Raw genomic sequence first — 27,881 nt, 5'->3', positions numbered from 1 at the left:
AAACTCATGACACTGTGGAAAATATAATGGGAAACCTAGGAGTATGGTTTCAGCAAAATGGATCAAAACTCCATGTCACAAAAACACAATTAGTGCAGTTCAGTGCTAAATCGTCATCAGCATATCCCATAAAAATAGTGCACAGGGATCAGGAAATGACTGAAGTAAGTTATGTAAAATTTCTAGGTCTAAATCCTGACAAAAATTTATATAGGAAGGCACATGTAGACTTCTTATCAAACAAACTAAACAGCCTAGCTTATGCTATGAATGTCTTATCTTGTTCCACCCTTATGGACACCAGGAAGATAGTCTACCACAGCTAGTTTGAGACTATAATTCGATTAGGAATAATTTTCTGGGAAACTCTACGAACAGCCCGAGATTACTTACACTTCAAAAGAGAATAATAAGAAACCTGTGTTTAGTCCAAAAAAGAACATCATGTCACCCACTTACACTTCAAAAGAGAATAATAAGAAGCATGTGTTTAGTCCACAAAAGAACATCATGTCACCCATTATTTATAAAATTAAAATACTAAACATTCCTTCTCTGTACATCTACAAAATTTTAATTTTCATCTATAAAAATCAAAACTCACTTGACAACTTTAATTTCAACCACAATTACAGTACTCGTCGCAGACACAGTTTCAAACTTCCCTCTCATAATTTAAAACTTTATGCTCAAACACCATTGTACACGGGATTAAAAATTTACAATAAATTAAATAATACAAATCTGTTAAATATGGAGTTTTGCAATTTGAAAAGAAAAGAAACAATACAGATTATGTATTGTATAATAAATTGTTAATATATTGTATAAATTGTATTGCAAGCTGCAAAATGACAGTGTTATATATGTTATTGTTAAATTGTTCATGCGTAAAAATGCAGAAATTCTTGCTAAAATATGTTAATTATTATAACCTTATTTTTTTAGTAATTTGATGTGTCTCCAGTACAAAAATCTTTGATTTGTAACTGTACGTTATGAGATGGATAAACTACATTCTACACGCCAAACTTCATGCACCAGATTTCATGGCAATATCACATGGCAGCAACACTACACGAAAAGAGTAGATCAGATTTAGGAAGGGTTTATCCTTTACTGCTATTAAATAAACTGCCTCAGTTACTGTTTGTCCTATATCACTCTGTGATTCACTATTGAGGTCAATATATCAGTGTGCAGGGCCAACAAAACATAATGTCTTTTGGTGCAGTTTGAAGTACAACAACTTCCCTAAGATGGAGCAGAAGGTTCATTTGTGCTCAATCATGACGTTATCATAACCCTATGTATTGTAATTAGAAATGAATGTGGTTAAAATGTCTGAAACATCAAAAAGAGGTAAAATACAATATTGGTTACTATTCCACTGCCTCTTCCCTCATCTCTCATCTTCATCTGCACAATCACACTGTTACACAACTTTTAAGATACTGTAAATCTGATCTTAACTTATAAAATTTTCTGTTAAAACATAAATAATACAAGTAGGAGGCTAAACTAATGACAAAGGGGTATATCACTGGCTGATCACTTACAAAAAATATAGATGAGCCAGCACTCTGGCATCACATAAAAAATGCCCTCCTAATATTTTTGGGATCAAATCAGGCATTTCACACAATCTTATAATAATATCACATGAATCACATTTTCACCTAAAATAGATTGTAAATCTGCAAGTAAATTAGCCACATCACTCTTTTCTGAATATAACTACTGTGATCTGTACACCATATACTGGAGGGTCCCTCTCACTGGAATAAGAGCCATTCTTGTTCCAAAGGTTTTGTACCTCACCAGCAAGGTGACAGTGTATGGGGTGGCAGTACACTGAACCACATTTCATCACACACCTCCTTGGCTGCTAAATCTGCCAACTTGTTTCCAGGAATTCCCCTGTGCCCTTGTACCCAGAAAATGTGGCCTTCATGCTCGGCCTCTGTAGGTGAAGCAGAGCATCCTGGATACTCTGGACTACTTCATTTGCTGGGCACAAGCATTGTGGAGAGTGAAGTGCTCCCAGGGATTTTGAAAAGATTAGGAATTTGGCCATATGAACACATCTCACCTGTTTCAGTGTCCTGAAGATTGGGTACAATTCTGCATCATACACAGTGCATTCTTTAGGTAGTAGGATCTTGAGGACACAATCGGGGAAAATGACAGAGCTGCTAAGGTGGTCCCCATGCTTACACCCATCTGTGAATACAGCTATGTAGTCACACAGCTTATTTAAAATTTCGTAACACATTCTATTAAACAAATAAGCATGAATTGCCTCTCTTATGAAAGAATCTATTTCAGTTTATTTTATTTTATTTTAATTTTTTTAAAGCATGTGTACTAAATTTCTCTTACAGTTGTAAGGTTAATTTCTCCACCAACAACAGTATGAAGAAAAATTTAGTACACACGTTAAAAACTGAAGCATATCCATTTACAAACTAAGGCAGCTACACACTGTAACAGTTTTCCTAGCTATTGTACAGGACAAACTGGAAGGGCTATTAAAGTGAGGTGTAAGGAGAAAGAAATGTGGCAACATAAATAATTCTTCTTTTGTACAGCGAAGTCTCCTAGTCTCCATGGTGTGTGTTAGAGAAGCAGCTCATGTTCAGCAAAAGTGGAACTGTACACATTTTCCCCATCTTTACTTTGCAGATGCTCTTTATAGCTTACTTTTAAAGGTTTCTAGTCTGACCTATGTAATAGTTCGAGCAATCATTATGTCTAATTTTATAATCACCAAAGTTAACGAAACAAAAATTTTTGATAATATTATGTAATTGGAAGGCAATATATCTACTCACTAAGCAGTGGCAGGAGCAAGAATGTTATAATTAGATAAGCTTTCTGAGCCAGTGGCACCTTCTTTAGGCAAAACATATACTATCAAAGGGAGAGCCATCTGTGAAATGACACGACATATACCAGCTATTATGTAAACACTGTTCGGCCTTTTACATTGGCATTACTACCACCAAATTATCAGTTAGGAATAATGGCCATAAGCAGAGGGTGTATACTGGCAACACCAATATCCTGTTGCAGAGCATGAACTACAACATGACAACTGTGATCTCGGTGCCTGTTTCACCACACGCACCATCTGGTTTCTTCCCCCAGACACCAGCTTCTCAAACTCAACAGGTGGGAACTAGTGCTACAACATCTCGTTAGTTCTCACCATCCACCTTGCCTAAATTTACATTAATTTCTTCTGTCTTAGCATTTCTACTCCTTTATTCACTCCATTTTAGTTTTCTATATCTTTCATTTCTTACCTTTTCTTTCCCCCTCCCACCTCTATTACATACAATGCACTTAGCTTTTCACTCTTATTAATTTATGCTTGGTGTTTAAGCAATAATCTTTGTCTTGTATATTACCCTGTCTTTCACCATTAAGCTCTCAGGTTTTCAAATCTCATCCGATGCAGCCCCAACAATCAGTCTTTCCTTCTCATCCCATGCGATAAGTCTCCCCTGACCCGCAGTTCTGGGAAACTTTCCCGAAATCCACCCCTTTTCCTGGACTTTTCCAGTTCTTTTCATTCACTCTCTTCCTTCACCTTCAACCCTTCTGCCTGAAGGAGGAGCCACTGGCTCTGAAAGCTTGCTTAATTGCGACCCTCTTTTATGTGCGTTCTGCTGCCACTTGGTGAGTAGGGTTTATATCTATCCAATTAAACGATAAAGTTAGTGAAACAATCTTGTGTTCTGATTGTATTGGTTGGACTTACTGCTCTCACTTCCAGTCTTCATACCACTTTTGTCTGCATTTGAGCAATTAACAACAGTTTGTTTCTTTACAATATGATTCTTAGCCCAAGCGTTGTGTATGTGATGCTAGTGCACTAGCTTATGTTGTTAAAGCACTACTTAATGATGACCATGTTGTGAATGTTTTTAACATTATGGAGGTGAAATTTTACATTTTAGTGATGCATTTTGGCGATATCTCAACATGCCTCCATTACAGCACGTAACCCAGTTAGTTTGAATAATTTTTGTATTTGTAATGAGTTGTTATTGTTCCTGTATGTATTTAACTTAACATGTATTCACTGTAAATCTGTTTAGGTTGCCACTCTTTTCCTTTTGAGGATGACATTTTTATAAACATTGAAACCATGGTCAAGATGTTTAAATAAACCCTTCACTTTGCAATTGACTAGCTGTTTATTTCTTCATGAAGGCAACCAATTAATTTCTGAACAAATGTATCTCTTTGACAAACACGTAATCATAACAGGTCTGAAATAGCAGGTGATGAGACCACGTTTCACAGCCTGTGACTGCGAGCCTACTGGTGATCGCTGAAGGAGTGACACCCACTACTATTCTCTGGCCCACCAGCGACGCATCCCCTTAGGGAGGGATTGTGTGGAGGGGAGGCAAGAAGGATATCAGTCTTTGGGGCTGTTGTCTTTCGTTCTTCAGTCTCAACATTTCTGATCTTTCTCATTTCCACTTCACTGCCCCTTATAGATGGAATTACATTTGAGTACTTAGTAACTCATAAATATATTTGTAGCTTGTATATAACAACTACTACTTGCAAGTTAGTAACCAACGAGTGGTATGTGTTATTTATGTATGCAACTACTCCCTCACCTAGTCCTTTCCTCCAATAAGGTTATCCCTGTAGTGGAGGGTACAGCACTTCAGCATCAAAGTGGCAATATGTTTAAAATGTGTTTCTGCAAACACACAAACAAAGGACTTCCCTGTACTAGGAGTTTCAGTTTCTCTACATGTGTCTGGGATCCACTGTTTCTCTGTAGTATGGAAGCCATTTTATTAGGGGGGAGGGGGGATCCTGCCATGGTTTGGGGATTAGTTAGAAGTCTGTGGCATTGCCTCAGCCATTCTTCTCATTCCATAGTTGAGAAAGTGAAATCATTAGATCCATAAGATAGAATTAGATGTGCCAGCTTTTAAGCTTTGCGAACAATTTTCTTGTGTGTTTGACACTTCTATATCATTTTCATTGTCAGGAAAGATTTCAGAGCAACTGATATGGCATTGACAGTGCTTTCGTGTTAACTTGAGTCTATGTCTTGAGAAGCTAGAAGTTCTATAATGTTGGCACCCATAGAACACTGGACTGGGTATACAAGACCTCCCATTTAAATGGATGGATTCTGTCTTGACGTACTTTGCATGTGCTGTTTTATTAAATGTAAGAATACAGGCAACCTTTCTCGCACATTCATCATCTACTCTTTTCATCTTTTTTGCATGTACCCTTCTTGATCCCACTTTTCTTTCACTGCTTCTTTTGGAAAGTCTATAATATGCCTGCATGATACTGCACCATCTTGGCTGCAGGTTGGCTGATTGGGGTTAAGGGACTAAACAACAAGGTTATCAGTCCATTGATCTAGAGGCAAATGTCCGGAATTAGTGAAGTCCACAAAGTACGTGTCTGAGGATGAAAGGACTTAGGAGAGGTAAGAACGAGGCACTGAAGGCAATATTAATGCCATAGCTGAGAAAGATTTTATAGAGAACTGTATGGATATGATTGGTTCGTAGGTCGGAGCAGATGAAGGCTCTCCCAGGCTCCATTCAGTGGTGAGAAAGGCCCCACCCCACATCCAACCCCTGCAGTCCCAAGGGCGAAAACAGTTACAGAACAAAGAATGTCTCCTAGTCGGCATATTCAGGACAGTAAAAGTGAGAAACCTAAAAATGTAATGAAAATCAGTTGAACCATCAGTAAAACAAAAAAATTATGAGAGAAGTAGGTAAAGCAGCAAGTGCGTGTCCCCGAGACTCTACATACGGAGGGAGTTGCCTGACCCAAAGCCATCTTGCATCTGCTCCAGTGTAGTCCAGGCATTATAGAGCACCATATATTCAACAGAGAGCTACCTCAACAATGGAAAACAGTGTATGGCAGTAAAGGAGACAAGATGAAGCAAGAGAGGGGTGAAACAGGAAGCTGGCAAAGGATGTAGGGTTAGGGGTCCCCAGAGCCAGCATGCAGTGCGAGATGCCCCAACTCACCCACCCCATCCCTGCCTCAAAGGCAGCTTAAAACTTTACACCTGAAAATAAAAAGCACTTTCACAGAGGAAACAGAAAACCAGTTCAATAATTCATGAATCGTCTGTCAATATGTGAAGCACAGAATTCAGAAGACCATGCTTAGCATGGTGGGCCAGAAGAAGTGGGATTCCCCCAGGATCTGAACTACCATCTGTAATATTCCACAACTATAATGTGGGGAAGGCTCACTAAATAAAATAAAACCATGGATTAGCCTGGTATGACCAATGTGGAAGCGACATACGACAGTGGATTCCTTCCAAGAGCAACAGGAGGAAGAGTGCGATCCTGCGACAGTCTCCTCGGTAGTGCGGAATTTATTAGATGAGACAGTAGCCAACCAGATGTCATTCCATCTCTGAGTAAGCAGGGATCTTATTTGCACCTGCAAACCTGCATCTGGTATTGGTAAACTGAACAGTGGGTGAGTAATCGTTCCTCTCACCAAATGGTTGGGCACTTCATTCCCTGGGATACCCTCATAACTTGAGACACAGAGAAAGACAAACGAGCAGTCAGTATGGCTAAGCTCAGTGAGAGGGTCATTAACAGCAGAGATCACAGGGTGACAAGAGTAAAATTGGTCAGTGCTCTGAAGAATGCTTATTAAGTAACTACATATTAAAATGTGGTAAAAGGAGACCTATTTAATAAAGAGAAGGGCTCTGTTAATGGCAATCAGTTCTGCCATAAAAACACTAAATTTTCCTACCAATGACTAGTGTTCTTGAATGGTAGAGGTTTAATGGCATATCCTGTCTTATCCATGGTTTTAGAACTGTGAGTGTAAAAGACAGCAGCACCCTGAAACTGCTGAATAACTGAATGTAACAGATGCCACGAGGTCATGGGGTGTGACAGAGACTTTAGGACCTAGAGGTCAATCGGTCCTAATTTTTGACTTGGGCAACAACCAAGAGGGGGCGGAGGGGGAGGTGCATGAGAAAACACATGACACTCATTCCAGGGAGGAGAGGTGGGGATCCTGGCAGAGGGCTCTGGGATGTACTGGAAATGGTAAACCAACTCGAGAGTGGGTATGAGGAGGCTGATGTCACTCATATGCAAAAAGAATGGGATGCGAGTGATGATCATGGAACTGACGACTGGGGATTGTATGGGACACCAAGAGTTGGTTCCATCTGAACTGAAGAGGTAAGATTCACATCCCAAGACATGTGGGCAAGGAAGCAGAGAATGTTAAGCTTTTGCTTGCAACTATCTTGAGTTGATGAATATGAGGCAGCCAAGCCAGCTTCTTATCAAAGTGGAGGCCTAAGAAATATTACTGTGCAGCAACTTTCAAGTGCTGGGTAAACAAGTAGAGTCCTGGATCAGGTGGTCCACTGTATGATAACAAAAATGCTTGACCCTTGTTTTTGCAGCAGGGAACTGGAAACCATGGGACAGGGCCCACACAGTGGCAATCAGATGGTGCCTTGGAGCTGACATTCAGGTGAGGCTAATGAGTGGGAGCTGCACCAAATGCAAAAATCATCAAAGTACAGTGTAGGGGTGATCAGTGGCCCCTCAAAGCTCATTGGTGGTGATGAGGAAGAGCCTGAAGTAGGTAACACACACAAAAAAATGTATATCTGCATTAACAATTGTATTGTTACATTTCATCCTGGATTTTCCATTGTTTGATTTTATCTGCATTAAAATTGATTGTAGTACCATGTTCTCAAGACAAAGCAATTTTCTTCCAATATTTCACACATTCCATGTCCATAGTCTCACTTTCTCAACTTAAATTTAATAAAAGAGACTAAGATTTTTTAACCAATCCACACAGTAATTCTAAGTGTGAGAGGAATTTATCAGGCAAACTCTTTCATCATGTTCCTGTCAACAAGAAATTCCCTTTCTCTAGCTGTGAAACCTACACAGGAAACTGGGTGTAAAATCATAATGCTTACTTTTCCATGTCCACATTTTAACACTTTGACAGCTTTAAACTTCAAGAGTAATTATCAGCTTCCACTGAAAAGTGAATTCACTTCATCAGTACACAAAACTTATGAAAATGAATTATTGCACTTGGAGCTGGTGACAACTCAGCATCTACGATGTCAGATAATATAGTCTACATTGTATGGCATCAACACACTTTTTAATTTCTACCCAGAAGTACACTTTTTTAAAGACCAAATTCATGTGCGTCAGTAAGCTAGAAGTGTAAGGACTTCACATTTCGATGACAATGAAATGCAGCTATTTCACACGAAGATATAGCTCGAGTTGCAACTATAGATCTGTGAACTTGTTAGCAGAGATTTCAAAATTATTCATTGAAACACTGGAATTTGCTTTCAACTAAAAGAATTAATTGTTAATTATTTTCATTTACTCTGTTAACAATTCAGCATGATGTGTTTGAAAACTAAGGGACTCTCACATTTGCACATTAGGAATTTTGTTAAAACTGACTTTTAATTTTCACACTGTTTCATACCTATTACTTTCTTCAAGTGAGAGCAGTTAAAAGCTGTGAAGAGAAATATTTTATAAAGAAAGTAATTTCTTAAAAGTAGTTCATTAATAGAGAGTTTTACAGAAATTGCCACTGCACTTTCTTTTTATGGCTTTTTAGAGTATCAGAAAGTAAAAAAAAAAAAATAAAAATAAAAAAACAGAAAAAAAATCATCAGTTTGTATAAACATAACTGGTTCTGTGTGTGTTTTGTTTTTATGGTGCACCTGTGCTCAGTCTTTTTTCCAATAATACAGAAGTTAGTCAAGAGCATGGGTTCATAGTGGCTTTTCTTTTTCTGTTATTATCTTCCACACTTCCCAATGCACTTCTGCTGTGCCTTTTTTGTCTCATCATCATCATTTAAGACTGATTATGCCTTTCAGAGTTCAGTCTGGAGCATAGTCCCTCTTACAAAACTCCTCCATGATCCCCTATTCAGTGCTAACATTGGTGCCTCTTCTGATGTTAAACCTATTACTTCAAAATCATTCTTAACAGAATCCAGATACCTTCTGCTTGGTCTACCCCGACTCCTCCTACCCTCTACTGCTGAACCCATGAGCCTCTTGGGTAACCTTGCTTCTCTCACGCGTGTGACATGACCCCACCATCTAAGCCTGTTCGCCCTGACTGCTACATCTATGGAGGTCATTCCCAGTTTTTCTTTGATTTCCTCATTGTGGACACCCTCCTGCCATTGTTCCCATCTACTAGTACCTGCAATCATCCTAGCTACTTTCATATCCGTAACCTCAACCTTATTGATAAGGTAACCTGAATCCATCCAGCTTTTGCTCCCATACAACAAAGTTGGTCGAAAGATTGAACAGTGCACAGATAACTTAGTCTTGGCACTGACTTCCTTCTTGCAAAAGAGAGTAGATTGTAGATGAGCGCTCACTGCATTAGCTTTGCTACACCTCGCTTCCAGTTCTTTCACTATGTTGCCATCCTGTTCTAAATTTGTTCCTCCTATTTGGCACTCGATCCATTTATATCTCTTTCCCACTGACATTACTTTCGTTTTGGAGATGCTAATCTTCATACCATAGTCCTTACATTTCTGATCTAGCTCTGAAATATTACTTTACAAACTTTCAATCGCATCTGCCATCACAACTAAGTCATCCGCATACGCGAGACTGCTTATTTTGTGTTCACATATCTTAATCTCACCCAGCCAATCTATCGTTTTCAACATATGATCCATAAATAATATGAACAACAACAGTGGAGACAGGTTGTAGCCTTGTCTTACCCCTGAAACTACTCTTTTTTGTCTCAAACAATAAAAATGAAAACTCACAATATAGCATAATTTTGTTTTTTGTGTTCCCACTGAGCAGGAAGTATAATCATTCCATTTATATTCAATGGTTTTCAGAACGTGGTTAGCCAAAGGAAGAAGAGAGAAAAACTGTTCACATTAAGATACTTACTGTCTTATATCCATATTGTCAATATCATTCTTAGTATCAGGTTTTACAATGTCTACAATTCGTGAAATGAGAGGCAGTATAATATCAGTCCAAGATTGGGACAAGCCTTCTGAATTCAGCAACTGCCTCAGAAGACTAGATTCAAGGTGGCTGTAAGCATTCCTAGAAATAAGAAGACCAGTCAGGTTATTAAGAGAGAAGATGAACCAAACACAACAATTAAAACATATTCTGGTAATTAATATCACAGTGAGACTATAACTCTCCAACTGATCTCCAACATAATATCTGAACTGACGAACAAACTAAACAACAAATGTTTCAGGGCTGCTAATTTCTATAAACTTCAAGCAATACAGGAGAAACTATATGTAAATTTACATAAAATTCAAACAATATAGGAGAAACTACTCGATAAACCTATGGAAAATAGGAATGTTCACCTAAATTATGAAATAAAATCAAAAAGGGTCCTTGGAGTTTTTCACAGTGGCATGCTTCAATAAAATCTTGTCGGTTTGCAAGCCATGTCACTTCCAATATATACACTCGAGCTTTCTGTAGCTGTTTCTGCCATTGCACCACGAGTTAAAATCATTGACTCCCAGGGTTGGCATAGTTTTCTGCTTATGTAGATTAAAGCCAGTGTCTGGAACTTCCAGGCAGGATCTGAGTGACACATTTGCATTAGGTAAGTTGGGCAGTTCCTAACAGCTTTGTCCCGTCGTCAGACCGAGTGACGTCAGATGGCACAAGCGTCCGACAGCATGTCTGAGACTGCTGCTCCTGCATCCCCACAAGCTTCGAGACTCCATATTTGCTTTTGTTCAATGTCCAAAGCCCACCTCCACACCCTACTAAGAGTGTACCCCTGGTCTCTGTTAAAACTGTTGTTGATTATTCTGATTTTGGCCACTTCTTTCATAACAGAATCCCAATATGATGATGTTTAATCTAAAACTCTCTTCCTTTTAAAATGTATTTTATATCCATTTTCTAGGCTATGCTTAACCATGACTGTCTTCTCAAGCTCCCTTTGTTTAATATGTTATGCGTGCTCAGGCCAAACCAGCAACAGTATGAACAGTTTGACCTATGTCAATGTTACCAAATTCACAGGGTAACTTTAAAAGACGAGAGTTTTGGCTCAAATAGCATAATATTGGGAGTCTGTTACACACACATCAAAAAAAGTTTTGCATCACCTCAGTTACAAGAGTTCTGGAACCTATACAGAAAACTGGAGTACAGATCAACGTAAACATCATTTCCGCCCTTTTTATTGCACATGAAAACCACACATTGCGTGTTGTACCAGCACACTGCGAGACCTTCAGAGGTGGTGGTCCAGATTGCTGCACACACCAGTACCTCTAATACCCAGTAGCACATATTCTTGCATTGATGCATGCCTGTATTTGCCATAGTATACTATCCACAAGTTCATCAAGGCACTGTTGGTCCAGACTGTCCCACTCCCCAATGGTGATTCAGCATAGATCCCTCAGAGTGGTTGGTGGGTCATATGGTCCATGAACAGCCCTTTTCAATCCATCCCAGGCATGTTCAATAGGGTTCATGTCTGAGGAACATGCTGGCCACTCTACTTGAGCTATGTCGTTATCCTGAAGGAAGTCATTCACGAGACATGCACGATGGGGGCAGGAATTGGCGTCCATGAAGACGAATGCCTCGCCAACATGCTGCCGATATGGTTGCACTATCAGTCAGAGGATGGCACTTACATATTGTACAGCCGTTATGGCACCTTCCACGACCACCAGCGGCGTACGTCGGCACCACACAATGCCACCCCAAAACAGCAGGGAATCTCCACCTTGCTGCACTTGCTGGACAGTGTGTCTAAGGCATTCAGCCTGATCGGGCTGCCTCCAAACACGTCTCTGATGACTGTCTGGTTGAAGGCATATGCGACACTCATCGGTGACGAGAATGTGATACCAATCCTGAGCGGTCCATTCGGCATGTTGGGCCCATCTGTACCGCACTTAATGGTGTCATGGTTGCGAAGATGGACCTCACCAAGGACATTGGGAGTGAAATTGTGCATCATGCAGCCTATTGCGCACAGTTTGAGTCATTACGCGACGTCCTATGACTGCATGAAAAGCCTTATTCAACATGGTGGCGTTGCTGTCAGGGTTCCATAATCCATAGGCAGCAGTCATCCACTGCAGTAGTGGCCCTTGGGTGGCCTGACCGAGGCATGTCACTGACAGTTCCTGTCTCTCTGCATCGCCTCCATGTCTGAAGAATATCGCTGTGGTTCACTCTGAGACACCTGGACACTTCCTTAGTTGAGAGCCCTTCCTGGCACAAAGTAACAATGCAGGCATGATCGAACTGCGGTACTGACATTCTAGGCATGGTTGAACTATAGACAATACGAGCCATGTATCTCCTTCCTGGTGGAGTGACTGGAAGGGTAGTGGCATCTCTGAACAGTCAAAGGGACTGTGTCTGTGATATAATATCCACAGGCAATGTCTATCTTCAGGACTTCTGGGAACCGGGGTGATGCAAATGTTTTTTTGATGTGTGTAAAAAAGTGGCCAAACTTAGAACACACAGCAAGAATTTTAACAGAGACCAGGGCTATTCACTTAGTAGGGCATGGGGGCACGATTTGGACTCTGAGTGAAAGCAACGAAGGAGGCTCAATGCTTGTAGAGGTGCGGGAGCAATAGTTACAAATATGTTTGTGCCATGTGATGTCACTCAATTCAGTGGCAGGATGGAGCTATTAGCTGCTGCCCAATTTACCTTCCATGCATGTGTAACTCTGGTCTTCTCTGGACGATTCTAGGCGTTGCCACTGCATCTATATAATAAGCAGAACACTGTGCTAGCCTTGGCAGTTACAGATTTTAACTCCCGATGACAATGGTGGAGACAGTTATTGAGAACTCAAGTGGTGTAGTCGAAGTGACATGGGTTGTAAACTAAGAAAATTTTGTTAATATCAAATAATGCAAGATTAATGGGCATTACAAAAATAAAATTAAAGAAAAATGTTGATTCTGGGGGTTCCAGAATTTCCTACTCAAGGCCACATCCAGACTTGTGTCTGTTTTTTATTTGCCATCTTACTTCTTCCAATTTAAACAGATAGTAAGATGACACTCTTCCTCAATTTCACAAAGAGTAAAATATAGTAGCCATCAATTGAAATGTAGTCACTTTCTCAGACATTACCACTATTATTACTGTCGCCATTTAAAGCCTGATAACAAAATAAAGACCTTTCAGATAAATGAAAATTACCATTGTTGTAATATATTCCACTTACAACCAGATTTCATTCTAAAACAAAATTGTGTCATTGAGGGAAAAGTTAACAATGTTTGCCTATTTTCATATTTGCAGTAAAATTACATGAAAAACACACATCCTATACAACAGTGTTTCACATATAACTTCTTGTGGGCAAAAGGGAGTAAGAGATAAACACATTAGTTCTATTCTATATGAAACTCCAATGCAAGAAAATTTATTTAACCATTTTTAGTCCCCCCCCCCCCCCCCCCCCCCCACACCACACCACTTTACACTATATTATGATTTTGTGATAAAAATAAAGTAACTTTTACCTAATACTTGTTTTACTTTGCTAACAGACAGCATTTTAACTGGCAAAAAAAGAGTAAAATTCAGTTTTTAAATAAGAAATCCTATTTTAATTGCATGATATGATTTTACATGAAAAACAAACCCATAAAAATAAATTCTATGGAACTGCATTTCTCATTTGCTTTACTTGCTGTGCACCACAAATGAACTTCACACAGCATATAGCCACAGAATGTATTAATCTTCATCAGCACACAAAGTGTTTCAAAGAGATCCAAAATTACTACTGTCCTCTTGATGACAAAGTACAATCTTTCTGTGGAAATGTATTGCATTTCCTTGTGGCATGTAAGTGTAATTGCACTGCATGCTTCTTATATACTCTTGCATACTATCGTGTTGTAGCAGCTTCACGAAGCACAGCATTTTTTACGCAGAACCCTTTTCTTCTCCTCCCTGCCCCTCCCCTGTACTAAAAAATGGAAGAATTAGTAGGTGGTTAAATTAAGAAAAATATACCAGGCCTATGATCTTTAAGTCTGCTAGTCAACACCACATAGTAACACTCTAAAGATGCCAGTGATCAGCCTTACACATCCAACACAGAATTTTAGTTTTACACTAGCGGCTGTTGTCGTTTCAACGCTCCAACATTGTGAATGACAATTAGGGGAGCGATTGTATGATGCACATAAATTTTTATGTAACTGTCTTGATTGAAAAGTTTTTGAAAAAGAATTACCAGTTTCACCTCTACAATAGCCATCATCAGGATCTATAGTAGAAGTAAATGATAAAAACTTACTTTCTACTACGACAAGGAGTAGAGATGAAACTTCACAGTACAGAATTTAATTTGTGAGTTATAATGAGCTTCTAACAAGGAGTAACTTTAATTTACTGGCCTCATTTTAGTCTCAGTTCTTAAATTTCTTGTGGGTTTGTGTATCTAGTAGCCACAGTTCCACATTTTAATTACTGTCTATTGTTAGTTCTGGCACCTTTAGCACAGATATAAACTGTTACTGCTGCATCCAGATGTGAGTAGTTGGTGACCCTTCACTTACAGCTCTATACAGTGTTGTTTTGGTCACAGAGCTTGGAGTGGCTGCTAGTTGCCATCACTGTGTGTGTGTGTGTGTGTGTGTGGTGTGTGTGTGTGTGTGTGTGTGTGTGTGTGTGTGTTGAATGTGGCAATCCAAGGGATGTTGAACACATCTCATGTATCCCCTGATCAGTCCACTACTGTGACCAACCCAGCTACTGGCCCCATTGAGGGAGACCCCTCACCCAGGGTCAACTGAGAGATCTCTTGAAGCAGTAAAAGGTAGTGAAAGACCTTCTGAGGGCTGACTGAAAAGTCTTCCAGGTACGTCTGATGTTTAAGGTGCTATCTGACGTTGAGAAAGATCCCGAGCCAGATGCAGTCACTTGGACTGTTTCGGAGGAAGCCTCTTGGCCTGCAAGATCTGATCAGTTACAGAGGTTGGATTGGTAGTACTGGTAATTGGGAGCTCCAGCATTAGGCACATAACAGAGCCCTTTAGAAATATGGCTGCCAAGGAAGGGAAGAAGTACAGTGTGCACTCTGTGTGCATACTGTCAAGTATAACTTCGACCCATACAAACTCACAGGAACTATCTATTTAAGTTTCACTACAAGATAAACTGCTTCTAACAGCAATAAACACTCCACCATCAACAGTATTTAACCTATGATTTCTGAACTCTGTTAGGCCCTTTGTAAAAATTTTGCCTGAGCTTATCTCTGGCATCAGCCAGCTTTCAATACCCATAATGATTTGAGCTTCAGTGCTTTCTATTTGCATCTGGAGCACTGGTTCCATTCCAACATGTTATGACAATTTACAGCTACAGTACTGATTGTTGCTATGGCTACCCTTGTCCTGTGTTTGTCCTGTACCTTTTAAGACTGAAACACCTGCACTTACTGGAGCTCTACCTTCATCTCACAAACAGGACTCATTCCAGTTGTCAAGCACATTCATCCAGATGCAATGAAGAGCACAGGGTGCAGCCAACTGCAGGCAGTGGCTCATGTCAGAACTGATGATTTGTGCAACTTGGATCAGGAGAGATTCTCTCTGGTTTCAATTGGCTATCAGACTTGATAAGGACTAAGTCTTGTCTACGAGATGAAAGCAGATCTTCTCAGGAAAATACAGAAAGTCTTTCAGTCTCAAAGCATGCAGGACAAACATACCAACAATTAATATTATAGTTAAAAATCAACATAGTGTGGTGGGAGAGAACCAGAGCTCCAGGCACTAATAAAAAGCACTGACGTTCAAATTTTTTGGCTACCAAAAGCTGGTTAAACTGGAGATAAGGTCAACTGAAATTTTTACAAAGGATCTAACAGAGTTTAGAAAGAATAGGTTAAATACTATTGGTGGTAGACTGCTTGTTGCTGTTAGAAGTAGATTATCTTGTAGTGAACTTGAAGTAGATGGTTTCTGTGAGTTTGACTGGATATGAGTTGTACTAGACAACTGGAACAAATTGATAATTGGGCCTTTTACTGACCCCCTACCCCAACTCGGATGATACAGTTTCTAAACAGTTCAAAGAAAACTTGAGCCTCATTTCAAATAGGTACCCTAGTCATACAATTATAGTTGGCGGTGACTTCAATCTACCCTTAATAAGTTGGCAAAAATACATGCTAAATCCTGTTGTAGGTATAAAATATCATACAAAATCATGCTAAATACTTTCTCCAAAAATTATTTTGAATAATTAGCTCAGGAGCCCACCCACAGTGCGAATGGTCATGAACACATACTTTATCTCTTAGCAACACACAATCCTGAGCATAAAGGGAGCATCATGATTGATACAGAGATTAGTGACCACAAGGCCACTGTACAAAAACTGAACACCATACGATGCAAATCACTAAGAATGAACACAAAATATATCTATTAAGGGAAGCAAATAAAAAAAATTGCTTGATGCCCTCCTAAGAATCTGTCTCCACTCCTTCCAAACCACGTAAGTGTAGACAACATGTGGCTTAAATTCAAAGAAATAGTATCAATTGCAATTGGGAGATTTATACCAAATAAATTAACAAAGATGGTACACAAAAACAGTTCAGAACACTGTTGCCGAAGCAACAAAAAAAGCATGCCAAATTCGAAAGACCACAATACCTTCAAGACTGGTGACATTTTACTGAAGTCGAAAACATAGCATGGACTTCAATGTGAGATGCTTTTAATAGCTTCCAGAATGAAACTCTGTTTCAAAAATCTCTCCAACATAAAATTGAAGAGATTCTGATTGTATGTAAAGTACATCAGCAGCAAGACACAATACTTTCACTGTGCGATACCAACTGTGTAATATTACCAATGACAGTGCCACTAAAGTGGTGTTTTCCAAAATTTCTTCACTGAAGAAGATGGAGCAAATACTCTGGAATTCAAATTAAGAACAGCTGCCAACACGAGTTACTTAGAATTAGATATCCTTGGTATAGGAAAGTAGCTTAAATTATTTAATAAATGCAAGTCTTTCGGTCCAGACTTTGTTCGAATTAGGTTTTTTCAGAGTATGCTGACATGACAGTTGCTTGCTTAGCAATCACTTGCGACCATTCACTCGATGAAAGATCCAAACCTAAAAAAGCTGCACGGGGGAAACAGGAGAAATTTGATGAATTGCAGACCCATATCACTGATATCAATTTGCAGTAGAATTTTGGAACACATGAATTACCAAAAGAAAATGGTCTATTGATGTATAGTCAACACGTATTCAAAAAATATCCTTCTTGTGAAACACAACTAGCCCTTTACTCACAAGAAGAAAGGAGTGCTACTGACAGCAGACCTCAAACTGATTGCATATTTCTAGATTTCCAGAAGGCTTTTGACACTATTCCTCACAACTGACTTCAAATCATATTGCATACCAATGGATTATTGTCTCAGTTGTGTGACTGCTTTCATGATTTCCTATCAGAAATGTCACAGTTCACAGTAATTGATGGAAAGTCACCGAGTAAAACAGAAGTGATATCTGTTGTTTACCAAGGAAGTGCTGTAGGTCCTCTGCTGTTCCTAATCCATGTAAATGAATTAGGAGACAATCTGCGCAGCCCTCTTAGATTGTATGCAGATGATGCTGTCATCTACCATCTAATAAACTCACCAGAAGATCAAAATCAATTGCACAATGACTAAGACAAGATATCTATATGGTGTGATTAGTGGCAATTGACTCTAAATAACAGAAAGTGTGAGGGCTTCCACACGAGTACTAAAAGGACTCCATTAAACTTCAGTTACATGATAAATCACACATCTAAAGGCTGTGAATTCAACTAAATCCTTAGGAATTACAATTACACATAAATTGAATTGGTACAATCACATAACAAATTCAAAGATAGATACTGCCTACAGGAAAATTAAAGAGACTTTTGGAGATAAGAGAACCACTTGTATAAACATCAAGAGCTCAGATGGAAACTCAGTTCTAAGCAAAGAAGGGAAAGCAGAAAGGTGGAAGGAGTATATAGAGGGTCCATACAAGGGCGATGTACTTGAGGACAATATTATGGAAATGGAAGAGGATGTAGATGAAGATGAAATGGGAGATAAGATACTGCGTGAAGAGTTTGACAGAGCGTTGAAAGACCTAAGTCGAAAAAAGGCCCCCGGAGTAGACAACATTCCATTGGAACTACTGACGGCCTTGGGAGAGCCAGTCCTGACAAAACTCTACCATCTGGTGAGCAAGATGTTTGAAACAGGTGAAATACCCTCAGACTTCAAGAAGAATATAATAATTCCAATCCCAAAGAAAGCAGGTGTTGACAGATGTGAAAATTACCGAACAATCAGTTTAATAAGCCACAGTTGCAAAATACTAACGCGAATTCTTTACAGACGAATGGAAAAACTAGTAGAAGTCGAACTCGGGGAAGATCAGTTTGGATTCCGTAGAAATACTGGAACACGTGAGGCAATACTGACCTTACGACTTATCTTAGAAGAAAGATTAAGGAAAGGCAAACCTATGTTTCTAGCATTTGTAGACTTAGAGAAAGCTTTTGACAATGTTGACTGGAATACTCTCTTTCAAATTCTAAAGGTGGCAGGGGTAAAATGCAGGGAGCAAAAGGCTATTTACAATTTGTACAGAAACCAGATGGCAGTTATAAGAGTCGAGGGACATGAAAGGGAAGCAGTGGTTGGGAAGGGAGTAAGACAGGGTTGTAGCCTCTTCCCAATATTATTCAATCTGTATATTGAGCAAGCAGTAAAGGAAACAAAAGAAAATTTCGGAGTAGGTATTAAAATCCATGGAGAAGAAATAAAAACTTTGAGGTTCGCCGATGACATTGTAATTCTGTCAGAGACAGCAAAGGACTTGGAAGAACAGTTGAATGGAATGGACAGTGTCTTGAAAGGAGGATATAAGATGAACATCAACAAAAGCAAAACAAGGATAATGGAATGTAGTCGAATTAAGTCGGGTGATGCTGAGGGAATTAGATTAGGAAATGAGACACTTAAAGTAGTAAAGGAGTTTTGCTATTTGGGGAGCAAAATAACTGATGATGGTCGAAGTAGAGAGGATATAAAATGTAGACTGGCAACGGCAAGGAAAGCGTTTCTGAAGAAGAGAAATTTGTTAACATCAAGTATAGATTTAAATGTCAGGAAGTCATTTCTGAAAGTATGGAAGTGAAACATGGACGGTAAATAGTTTGGACAAGAAGAGAATAGAAGCTTTTGAAATGTGGTGCTACAGAAGAATGCTGAAGATTAGATGGGCAGATCACATAACTAATGAGGAAGTATTGAATAGGATTGGGGAGAAGAGAAGTTTGTGGCACAACTTGACCAGAAGAAGGGATCGGTTGGTAGGACATGTTCTGAGGCATCAAGGGATCACCAATTTAGTATTGGAGGGCAGAGTGGAGGGTAAAAATCGTAGGTGGAGACCAAGAGATGAATACACTAAGCAGATTCAGAAGGATGTAGGTTGCAGTAGGTACTGGGAGATGAAGAAGCTTGCACAGGATAGAGTCGCATGGAGAGCTGCATCAAACCAGTCTCAGGACTGAAGACCACAACATCAACAACAACAACAACAACAATCACATAGAGAATGTAGTGGGGAAGCCAAACCAAAGACTGTGTTAACACTTGGAAGATGCAAAAGGTCTATTAATGACACTAACAAAACTACGCTTGTCCATCCTGTATGGAATGGGAACCTTGCCAGATACGATTGACACAGGACATCAAAAAATTCCAAAGAAGTGCAGCTAATTTTGTATAGGTGTGAAATAGAGGAAAGAGTGTCATAGATGTGAAATGCGAGTTTGGGTGGCAATCATTAAAATAAAGCCCTTTTGAATTTTGGTAAGATATTTTCACAGAATTTCAATCACCAAATTACCCCTCTGAATGCGAAAATATTTTACTGACTCCAACCTACAAAGGAAGAAATCATCGTCATAGTACAATAAGACAAATCAGAGCTTGTTTGTAATGATTTAAGTGTTCATTTTTTGCACGCATGGTTAGAGAGTGGAATGGCAGAGAAATAATCTGAAGGTGGTTCAATGAATCCTCCAACAGGCACTTAACTATGAATTGCAGAGTACTCATGGAGAAGTTGATACTGAATAAGAGATTAAAAACAAAGGACAGAAAGTATAAAATAAACAAGGTAGACCTCTCATTCAGTTGCACTGCAACAATTCATAATGATGTAAAGATATGAGTCAAAACAATCATGCATGCTTGAACTGTGTACAGGGTGACAATTACTGAACTATATGAAATAATATCGTCATTGCTTCTGAACGGTTTGTGTTAGAACATTCAAACTGTACAGTTGGCCATGGGGCATGATGGGAATTAGTATGTGCATTGTTGTTTGGTTTAGCGATGAAGCCCACTTTCATTTTTTAGATGGGTTCATCAATAGGTAAAACTAGCGCATTTTGGGGGACTGAGGATCCGCATTTTGCAATCAAGAAGTCTCTTCACCCTCAACAGGTCACAGTGTGGTGTGAAATGTCCAGTCACAGAATAATCAATGTGATATTCCTTGATGGCATGCTGACTACCGAATGGTACGTGAAGGTTTTGGAAGATGATTTCACCCCCATTATCCAAAGTGTCCCCAATTTCGACAAGATGTGATTCATGCAAGACGGAGCTCAACTACATTGAAGCAGGAGTGTGTTTGATGACCTGGAGACACACTTTGGGGATCACATTCTGACTTTGGGGTACCCAGAGGCCACTGTCATGAGCCTCAATACTACCACCATCTGTATATGTGTATATCACTATCCCATGACTTTTGTTACCTTAGTGTATGTCCAATTACAATTAACCTACTCAAGTCTAGAGAGTGTTTCCTTCTCCATATCTTCTTGCTGTTGACCAGAGGCCTGTGGCTGCTGAATTGATTCCTCATGGGGAGACGCCTGTTGTAGCCAAAGTGTGCCAGACAGGAACTCCTTCGTCAGTCCAGCACATACATCTTGTGAGCAAGCACTTCCTGCAACAATTGTAAGAAAATTATTTGCACTTCAAATAAATTTACCAACATTAAAAGAAGAGCAACAGGAAACATGGTGCGTATTAGTTTGGATCACAGGGTTTTCAGACTACTCATAAGGTTGTCACTATTTGCTGCTGCCTGTGGAGAGTTTCCAATAACCAGCAAAGTATAATGTAATTACATAAGCAATTGTCATCAAATAAACACATGTACAGTCCCTTCTTCACACAAATCAAAGCAGGAGATAATTTCTTATATAGAGCTTTTTGGTATTTACCAAAAGTAAGAGTGCTACAATTAAATAATAACACATAAAAGTAAAAGTATTTGACTACTGATCACAAATTTGTTTTATGACAAAGAGTATACATACACAATATTTATACAAACATCATAAAAACTTTGACAGTTTGTCTTTCACATACTGTATCATTTGTTACAATGTTCCCGGCAATTTGTCTGTACCGATTTTTCAAAGTGGTTCATGGCCATTACAACTGCACTGTATTTACATCTACACAATTACTCTGCAGTTCACACTTACCGTATTTACTCAAATCTAAGCTGCACTCGAATCTAAGCTGCACCTAAAAAATGAGACTCGAAATAAAGGAAAAAAAAAATTTCTGAATCTAAGCCGCACCTGAAATTTGAGACTCGAAATTCAAGGCGAGAGAAAAGTTTTAGGCTGCACCTCCAAATCTAAACAAAGTTGGTCCATTGTAATATGAGACACAATTTAGGTCGAATGAATGACGATACACCTACATTAGTTTGGTTCGAGTCGTAAGCTTAGCAGTTAAGATTTACCAGGTAACCCTTGATATGCGTCAGACGCTCCATCTGTATTTATATGGGTACCCTTCCTTTTTCACGTGCTTCGTCTGGTTTGAATCGATTGCTTATTTTGCTTTGATCTGATTAGTGCCGTTTTCTTTGTTATAGGTGTTAACATCACTCTAAGCTGAAAATGCATTACTGTACTGTGTCATGCATTGTTTGTCGCATTATTATAGTGTGTGTTTACGGCCTGTCGCCGCTCGCGGCATGGCTTGCTTTTGTGCGCGCTACCGCCACTTACAATTACAAAAAAAAGAGAGGAATCGTCTCATTAGCGAAACAACGGCAAGAGACTGCTATTTGTTGTTACTTACACTGCTGCTTTCTTTGATAATGATCAACAAGAACCAAATAATAGACTGCATATGATAGAAGATGTTCTGAACGAGAGTTAGGCGAAAATTTTTCTCCGTTTGAAAATCTTTGCGGCCGCTTCTTTAGTACATCAAATTCTGCACAGAAATTAGAGTCATCTTAGATTTAAAAATCTAGTCAGTTGCCGTCCTTCATTTCAGACTGTATCATTATTAGGCATAAGAATAATATGAATATAAACATGACACGATACGTATATTCTTCCGCGTTTGCTGTTGTCTCACTCTAGTTTTGTAGTTTATTAGGCAGACAGGATTTAAATGAGATAGCAGCAAACATGAAAGAATACATGGCAAAATGTTTATGTTCATATTATTCTTATGGTGAAGAGAATACTGTATGTGATTCACATTTCATTAGGTTCCTATTAGCAACCATCTCTTCTCACAGGTAGGAAAAAATTCAGAATGTAGAGTTGGCCACATTGACAAACATCCCAAACAGTCTTGCCAGTCGGATTTTCGTAGTACATTGAAATTCTGCTACATTTGAAGATGAACAAAACGGAATTTGTATTTACTTCGTTGGATAATGTATGAAAATGTAGTGGTTGAAACTCAGGGCGGAGAAAAAAAAGCTCGTCTTCCACCTTTTTAAAAATTTATTTACTGACGCAGAGGTTTTGGCCCCAGTATTTATCTTTGTGCCTACAAAGCATGCCTGTGTAGCGCTACATATATTCGACGGCAGAAGTTAGTTGTGGCGGCACGTACCAAAATTTTTCATAACTTCCGCTTGCTTTGCACTCGATTCTAAGCCGCAGGCGGTTTTTTGGATTACAAAAACCGGAAAAAAAGTGCGGCTTAGATTCGAGTAAATATGGTAAGTGCCTGACAGAGGGTTCACTGAACCACCTTCAAGGTATTTCTCTACCGTTCCACTCCCGAACAGCATGTACGAAAAATGAACACTTGAATCTTTCTGTGAGAGCTCTGATTTTCCTTATTTCTTTATGACAGTCATTTCTATGTAGGTGGGCACTAAGAAAATATTTTCACATTCTGAGGAGACATGACTGAAATTTCTTGAGAAGATCTTGACACAACAAAAAAGTGCCTTTGTTTTAATGAGTGCCACTTCAACTTATGTATCATATCCATGGCACTCTCTCCCCCATTTTACACTAATATAAAATGAGCTGCCCTTCTTTGGAATTTTTCAATGTACTGCATCAATCCTATCTGATGTGTAACCCACACAGCACATCAGTACTCCAGAAGAGAGTGGGGAAGCATAGTGTAAGCAGTCAGACTTTGTTGCATTTTCTAAGTGTTCTGACAGTACATCGGTCATCTTTGGTGCTTTCCCCACAACATTAACTATATGTTAACGAATTTGTTATTGTAATCCATAGTTGATTTCATGCTTTTAGATTTGTGTGATTTATCGTGTAACCAAAATTTAGCAGATTCTTCTTATTATTCATGTGGATGGCTTCATACTTTTCATTCTTAAGAGTCAACTGCCATTTTCACATCATACAAATACTTGTCTAAATCATTTGAAATTGGTTTTGATCATACAGTGACTCTACAAGATGGTATTCTACATATTTCACCTGTATAAAATGTAAACAAAATAAGAATGAGTTTTAAATCTTTCACAAAAGTTCCACATCACTTTGACTGAATTAATTATACTCACCTACGATCTTACACTCAATATTAAACAACATAATAATACTCACTGTCAGTTTTCTCTTGTTTAATGCTGTGCTCCCCATCATTCTCCTTTGGGCGTGATAATGTGACTATATTCTCTTCCACATTCATGTCCAGATAAAATGATGAACTTGATGATGGAAGGCGTGGAGATTCTAGTTCAGAAATCTGCATTTCTGGTTCTGAGTCTAAGTAAGACAGTAAAAAATCATATTTTAATATTAGTTACTGCCTATTGTCTCAAATATTGTTTAACTGCTTACATTTCTTATTCTATATACATACTAGGGAAAACAGCAGATCAGTGACCTGCATTGATGATATTATTACGAACTACAAATTTGACAGTGGAAATAAGCACAAATACTGCTTAGACTTGGGTATTTCAGATCACTCAGCTCTGTTTATTGAGCTCCCAAAAGCAAATAACCTAAAGTCTCCAGAATTGTGTATAAAAAGGGATCTCGGTAAATGTAAAATGGATTTACTCCACAGTAAGTTAAGTATAATAAGCTGGCCTGTAGACTACAATAGTTCAAGCTCGATAAACTACGACAAATTCTTAAATTGTTTCTTAGAGGTATTTAATGAATCATTTCCTCGTAGATATAAGCAAAAGAAAGTTAATGGTAAACTCAAATGGATTACAACAGGAATAAAAATCTCTAGTGCCAGAAAGGGAGAGCTCCACAATGAGTTAAAATCAAACAGAAATCCGGGTTTTGTTATTTATGTCAAACAGTATAAAGCTGTATTTAGGAAAGTTGTAGTGGCAGCTAAAAAAATGGCAAATAATAAATTCATACGAGAACTCAGAAATAAGACAAAATCAGTGTGGTCAGTTGTTCAGTCTGAATTAGGAGCCAAAGTAAAAATTCATGAGATTTTGAAAATTAGACATGAAAATGAAATTATAGTAAACCCTGTTCAGATGTCAAGTTGTTTCAATGAATTCTTCCTAAATGTAGTAAGATCGGATGTGGATATGACATTCTATCAGGGCATCACAAATTTGGAAAACAGCCAGAACACATCTTTTAAACAATTTGAAAAAATCACCCAAAGGGATGTGGAAAAGCAAATATTGTCTCTACAAAACAAAACCTCACATGGGTGGGATGAAATAACAACATCTGTAATCAAGTATGTGTACGGTATTATTTCTCAACCACTGTCAACTATTATAAATCAATCTTTTGAACAGGGATGCTTTCCAGATGTATTGAAATATGGTGAGATCAAACCACTAGACAAGAAAGGATTGACAGAAGATATGGGGAATTACCGCCCAATCTCTCTCTTGCCGGTCTTCTCTAAAGTGTTTGAAAAGATGGCAGCAAAACAAATTAATAGCTTTCTTACTGTAAATGATATAATTTTTAAAAACCAGTTCAGATTCCAACAGGGTAAAAGCACTGTGAATGCTATAAAAGAGTTTATCCAAAGAATATGCTCCAAGTTAGATAAAGGTAGAAAGGTCACAGGTATATTCTGTGATCTGACTAAAGCTTTTGATTCAGTGAACCATGCATTACTCCTCCACAAATTACAGATGTATGGAATCAGAGACACTGCTTTAAAATGGTTTAGCTCTTACCTATCAGGTAGGAAACAAAGAGTAATTTTAACTTCAAATGGAACCAATTATTCATCAGACTGGAAAACAGTTCCCCCAAGGAGTCCCACAAGGTTCGATATTGGGCCCCTATCTGTTTATTTTTTACGTAAATGACCTACCACTTGCTATTGATGTTCATTCAGTCTTATTTGCTGATGATACATCAGTTCTAATTGAAAATGAGGTATCTGAAAATATTCCAGAAAAAGCCAACAATACTTTAGAAAAACTTGAATCTTGGTTCTATCAAAATGGACTAAAACTAAATGTAACTAAAACCAAAATGATGCAATTTGAAGCTAAATCAGCAGAAAGGAGTGAAATAAAGATAACTTGCAATGATCAGGATATCACAGAAGCAAACCATGTGAAGTTCTTAGGCCTAAATCTTGACAAAAATTTAAATTGGAAGGTACACGTAGATTACTTAGCAAATAAACTGAACAACTTAGCATTTGCAATGTGTATTTTGTCAGGTGCATAATCTTCTGGGGAAATTCAGCAAATGTCACTAGGCTCCTAGTATTACAAAAGAAAGTAATTAAAAACATGTGTGTTGCAAAAAAATGGGAATCCTGTCGACCACCGTTAAAAAATTTAAAAATACTATCTACCCCCTCACTTTACATATATGAGATGGTGGTGTTCCTATATAGAAATCAACATACACTAGACACTTTCCGTTTTGACCACAACTACAGCACTCGCCACAGAGATAACTTCAAACTTCCAACACATCATTTAAAACTTTATGCCCAAATGCCAGAGTATATGGGGTTAAAAATATTCAATAAAATAAAAGGCAGTAATATATTTAAAATGGATATTGGTTCGCTGATAAGACTGATCTTTACTCTTCTGGTGGAAAAGTGTTATTATTCTGTCGATGAATTCATTGAGGACAGCTTCACAATCTGAACACAGGGATTGTATTACATGTATTATTTTATGTACATGTGTAGCTGTAACTTAGAAATGTAAAATATAATGTAAACTTTTGTATTTCTCTTAAAAATGTGAAAAAAGTTTCTTTTGTAAACCTTGACATGTCTCCTGTACATCAAATCAAATGATTTGAAAATTGTACGTAATGAGATGAATAAACCACATATCACATATATTAGAAGATCAAAATATGAAAAATGTAAAATTAACAAATTAGTTTTGTTCACAGCGAAGATAAAACAGTAGGCATGATTTTATGGAGTAGGTTGGACCGTTTCAACAAGTAAAAGGATATACAAAAAAAGGAAAGTCCAGGATGGAATAACGGCAATAGTCAAAGGAGGATTAATTGCTATTCACCATACAGAGCAGACACTGAGTTGAAGACAGGCACAACAAAAAGATATCTGTAGATTTGAGCTTTCAGCCAAAAAGCCTTCTTCTGAAGTATAAAACACACATTCACACTAGCACATGTCACACACACATGATCACAGACTCTGACCAGCCAGAGACAGTGGTCATTCAAGTGACAGTTGTGTTTGTGTGAATGTGTGTCTGTTTTCTACTTTAAAAGAAGGTCTTTTGACCACAAGTTCAAACATATAGCTGACTTTTTGTTGTGCCTGTCTGCATCTCATCTGCTCTATATGGTAAGTAGCAATCTATCATTTTCACATAAGAATGACACAATGATATAATCTAACTCATAGCAAGCCAGTGTACGTGACAGACATTTAAGTTAAACAATGGAAACACCAGGTAAGAATATCAAAAATGTAGGAAAAAGACAGATTGCAACTTGCTGTAAAGGCACACAGGCACAGTTAAAAAGACACTTACATGAAGCTTTTGGCCACAGCCTTCATCAACAAAAGAGAAACATACACCATTCATACATACAAGCAAGCACACACCATATCATGCACACAAGACTGCCACTTCCAGCATCTGCTGTCTGGCAAAGTGTGTAGGGACCGAATGCCACCAGGCGCAGCATCAGGAGGTTGTGGGACAGTGAGGTTGGGGAAAAAAGAGTGGAAAAGGAGAGGAGCAAGGAAAGATGGAAGGGTGCATTGGCAAAGGACAGCAAATGAAGAGGGTCAAAGTCTCGTCTCCTACCCTCTTTGTTTGCCGCCCTCTACCAAAGCACCTGCTCATCTTTCCCCTCTACTCTCCTTTTTCACTCTTTTTTTTTTTTTTACCCACCTAGGGAGGTGGGCCTGACAACGTCCGGATGCAGCAACTGCTGCCATTCTAAACAACGCACACACTGCCAGACTGCTCGCCTCTCTC

At 38.6% G+C, this 27,881-nt stretch overlaps 1 protein-coding gene across 2 annotated transcripts in view; it reads right to left on the bottom strand.

The window, feature by feature from the left end:
- LOC126175358 (1-phosphatidylinositol 3-phosphate 5-kinase) overlaps positions 1-27,881 on the bottom strand; it is a 418,246-nt gene that overhangs the window by 283,047 nt on the left and 107,318 nt on the right. For both annotated transcript variants that reach the window (XM_049922107.1, XM_049922108.1), the window contains exons 8-10: positions 24,049-24,210; positions 20,981-21,143; positions 9,996-10,157 (exon numbers count right to left, since the gene is read on the bottom strand). In XM_049922107.1, the coding sequence (XP_049778064.1) occupies positions 9,996-10,157; positions 20,981-21,143; positions 24,049-24,210 (487 nt within the window). The remainder of the gene's footprint in view (positions 1-9,995; positions 10,158-20,980; positions 21,144-24,048; positions 24,211-27,881) is intronic.

This window comes from Schistocerca cancellata, chromosome 3 (assembly GCF_023864275.1).
Source record: "Schistocerca cancellata isolate TAMUIC-IGC-003103 chromosome 3, iqSchCanc2.1, whole genome shotgun sequence".
Classification (NCBI taxonomy): Eukaryota; Metazoa; Arthropoda; class Insecta; order Orthoptera; family Acrididae; genus Schistocerca; species Schistocerca cancellata.
The sequence above is the reverse complement of the archived record's forward strand: the minus strand, read 5'-3'. Positions and strand labels throughout refer to the sequence as shown.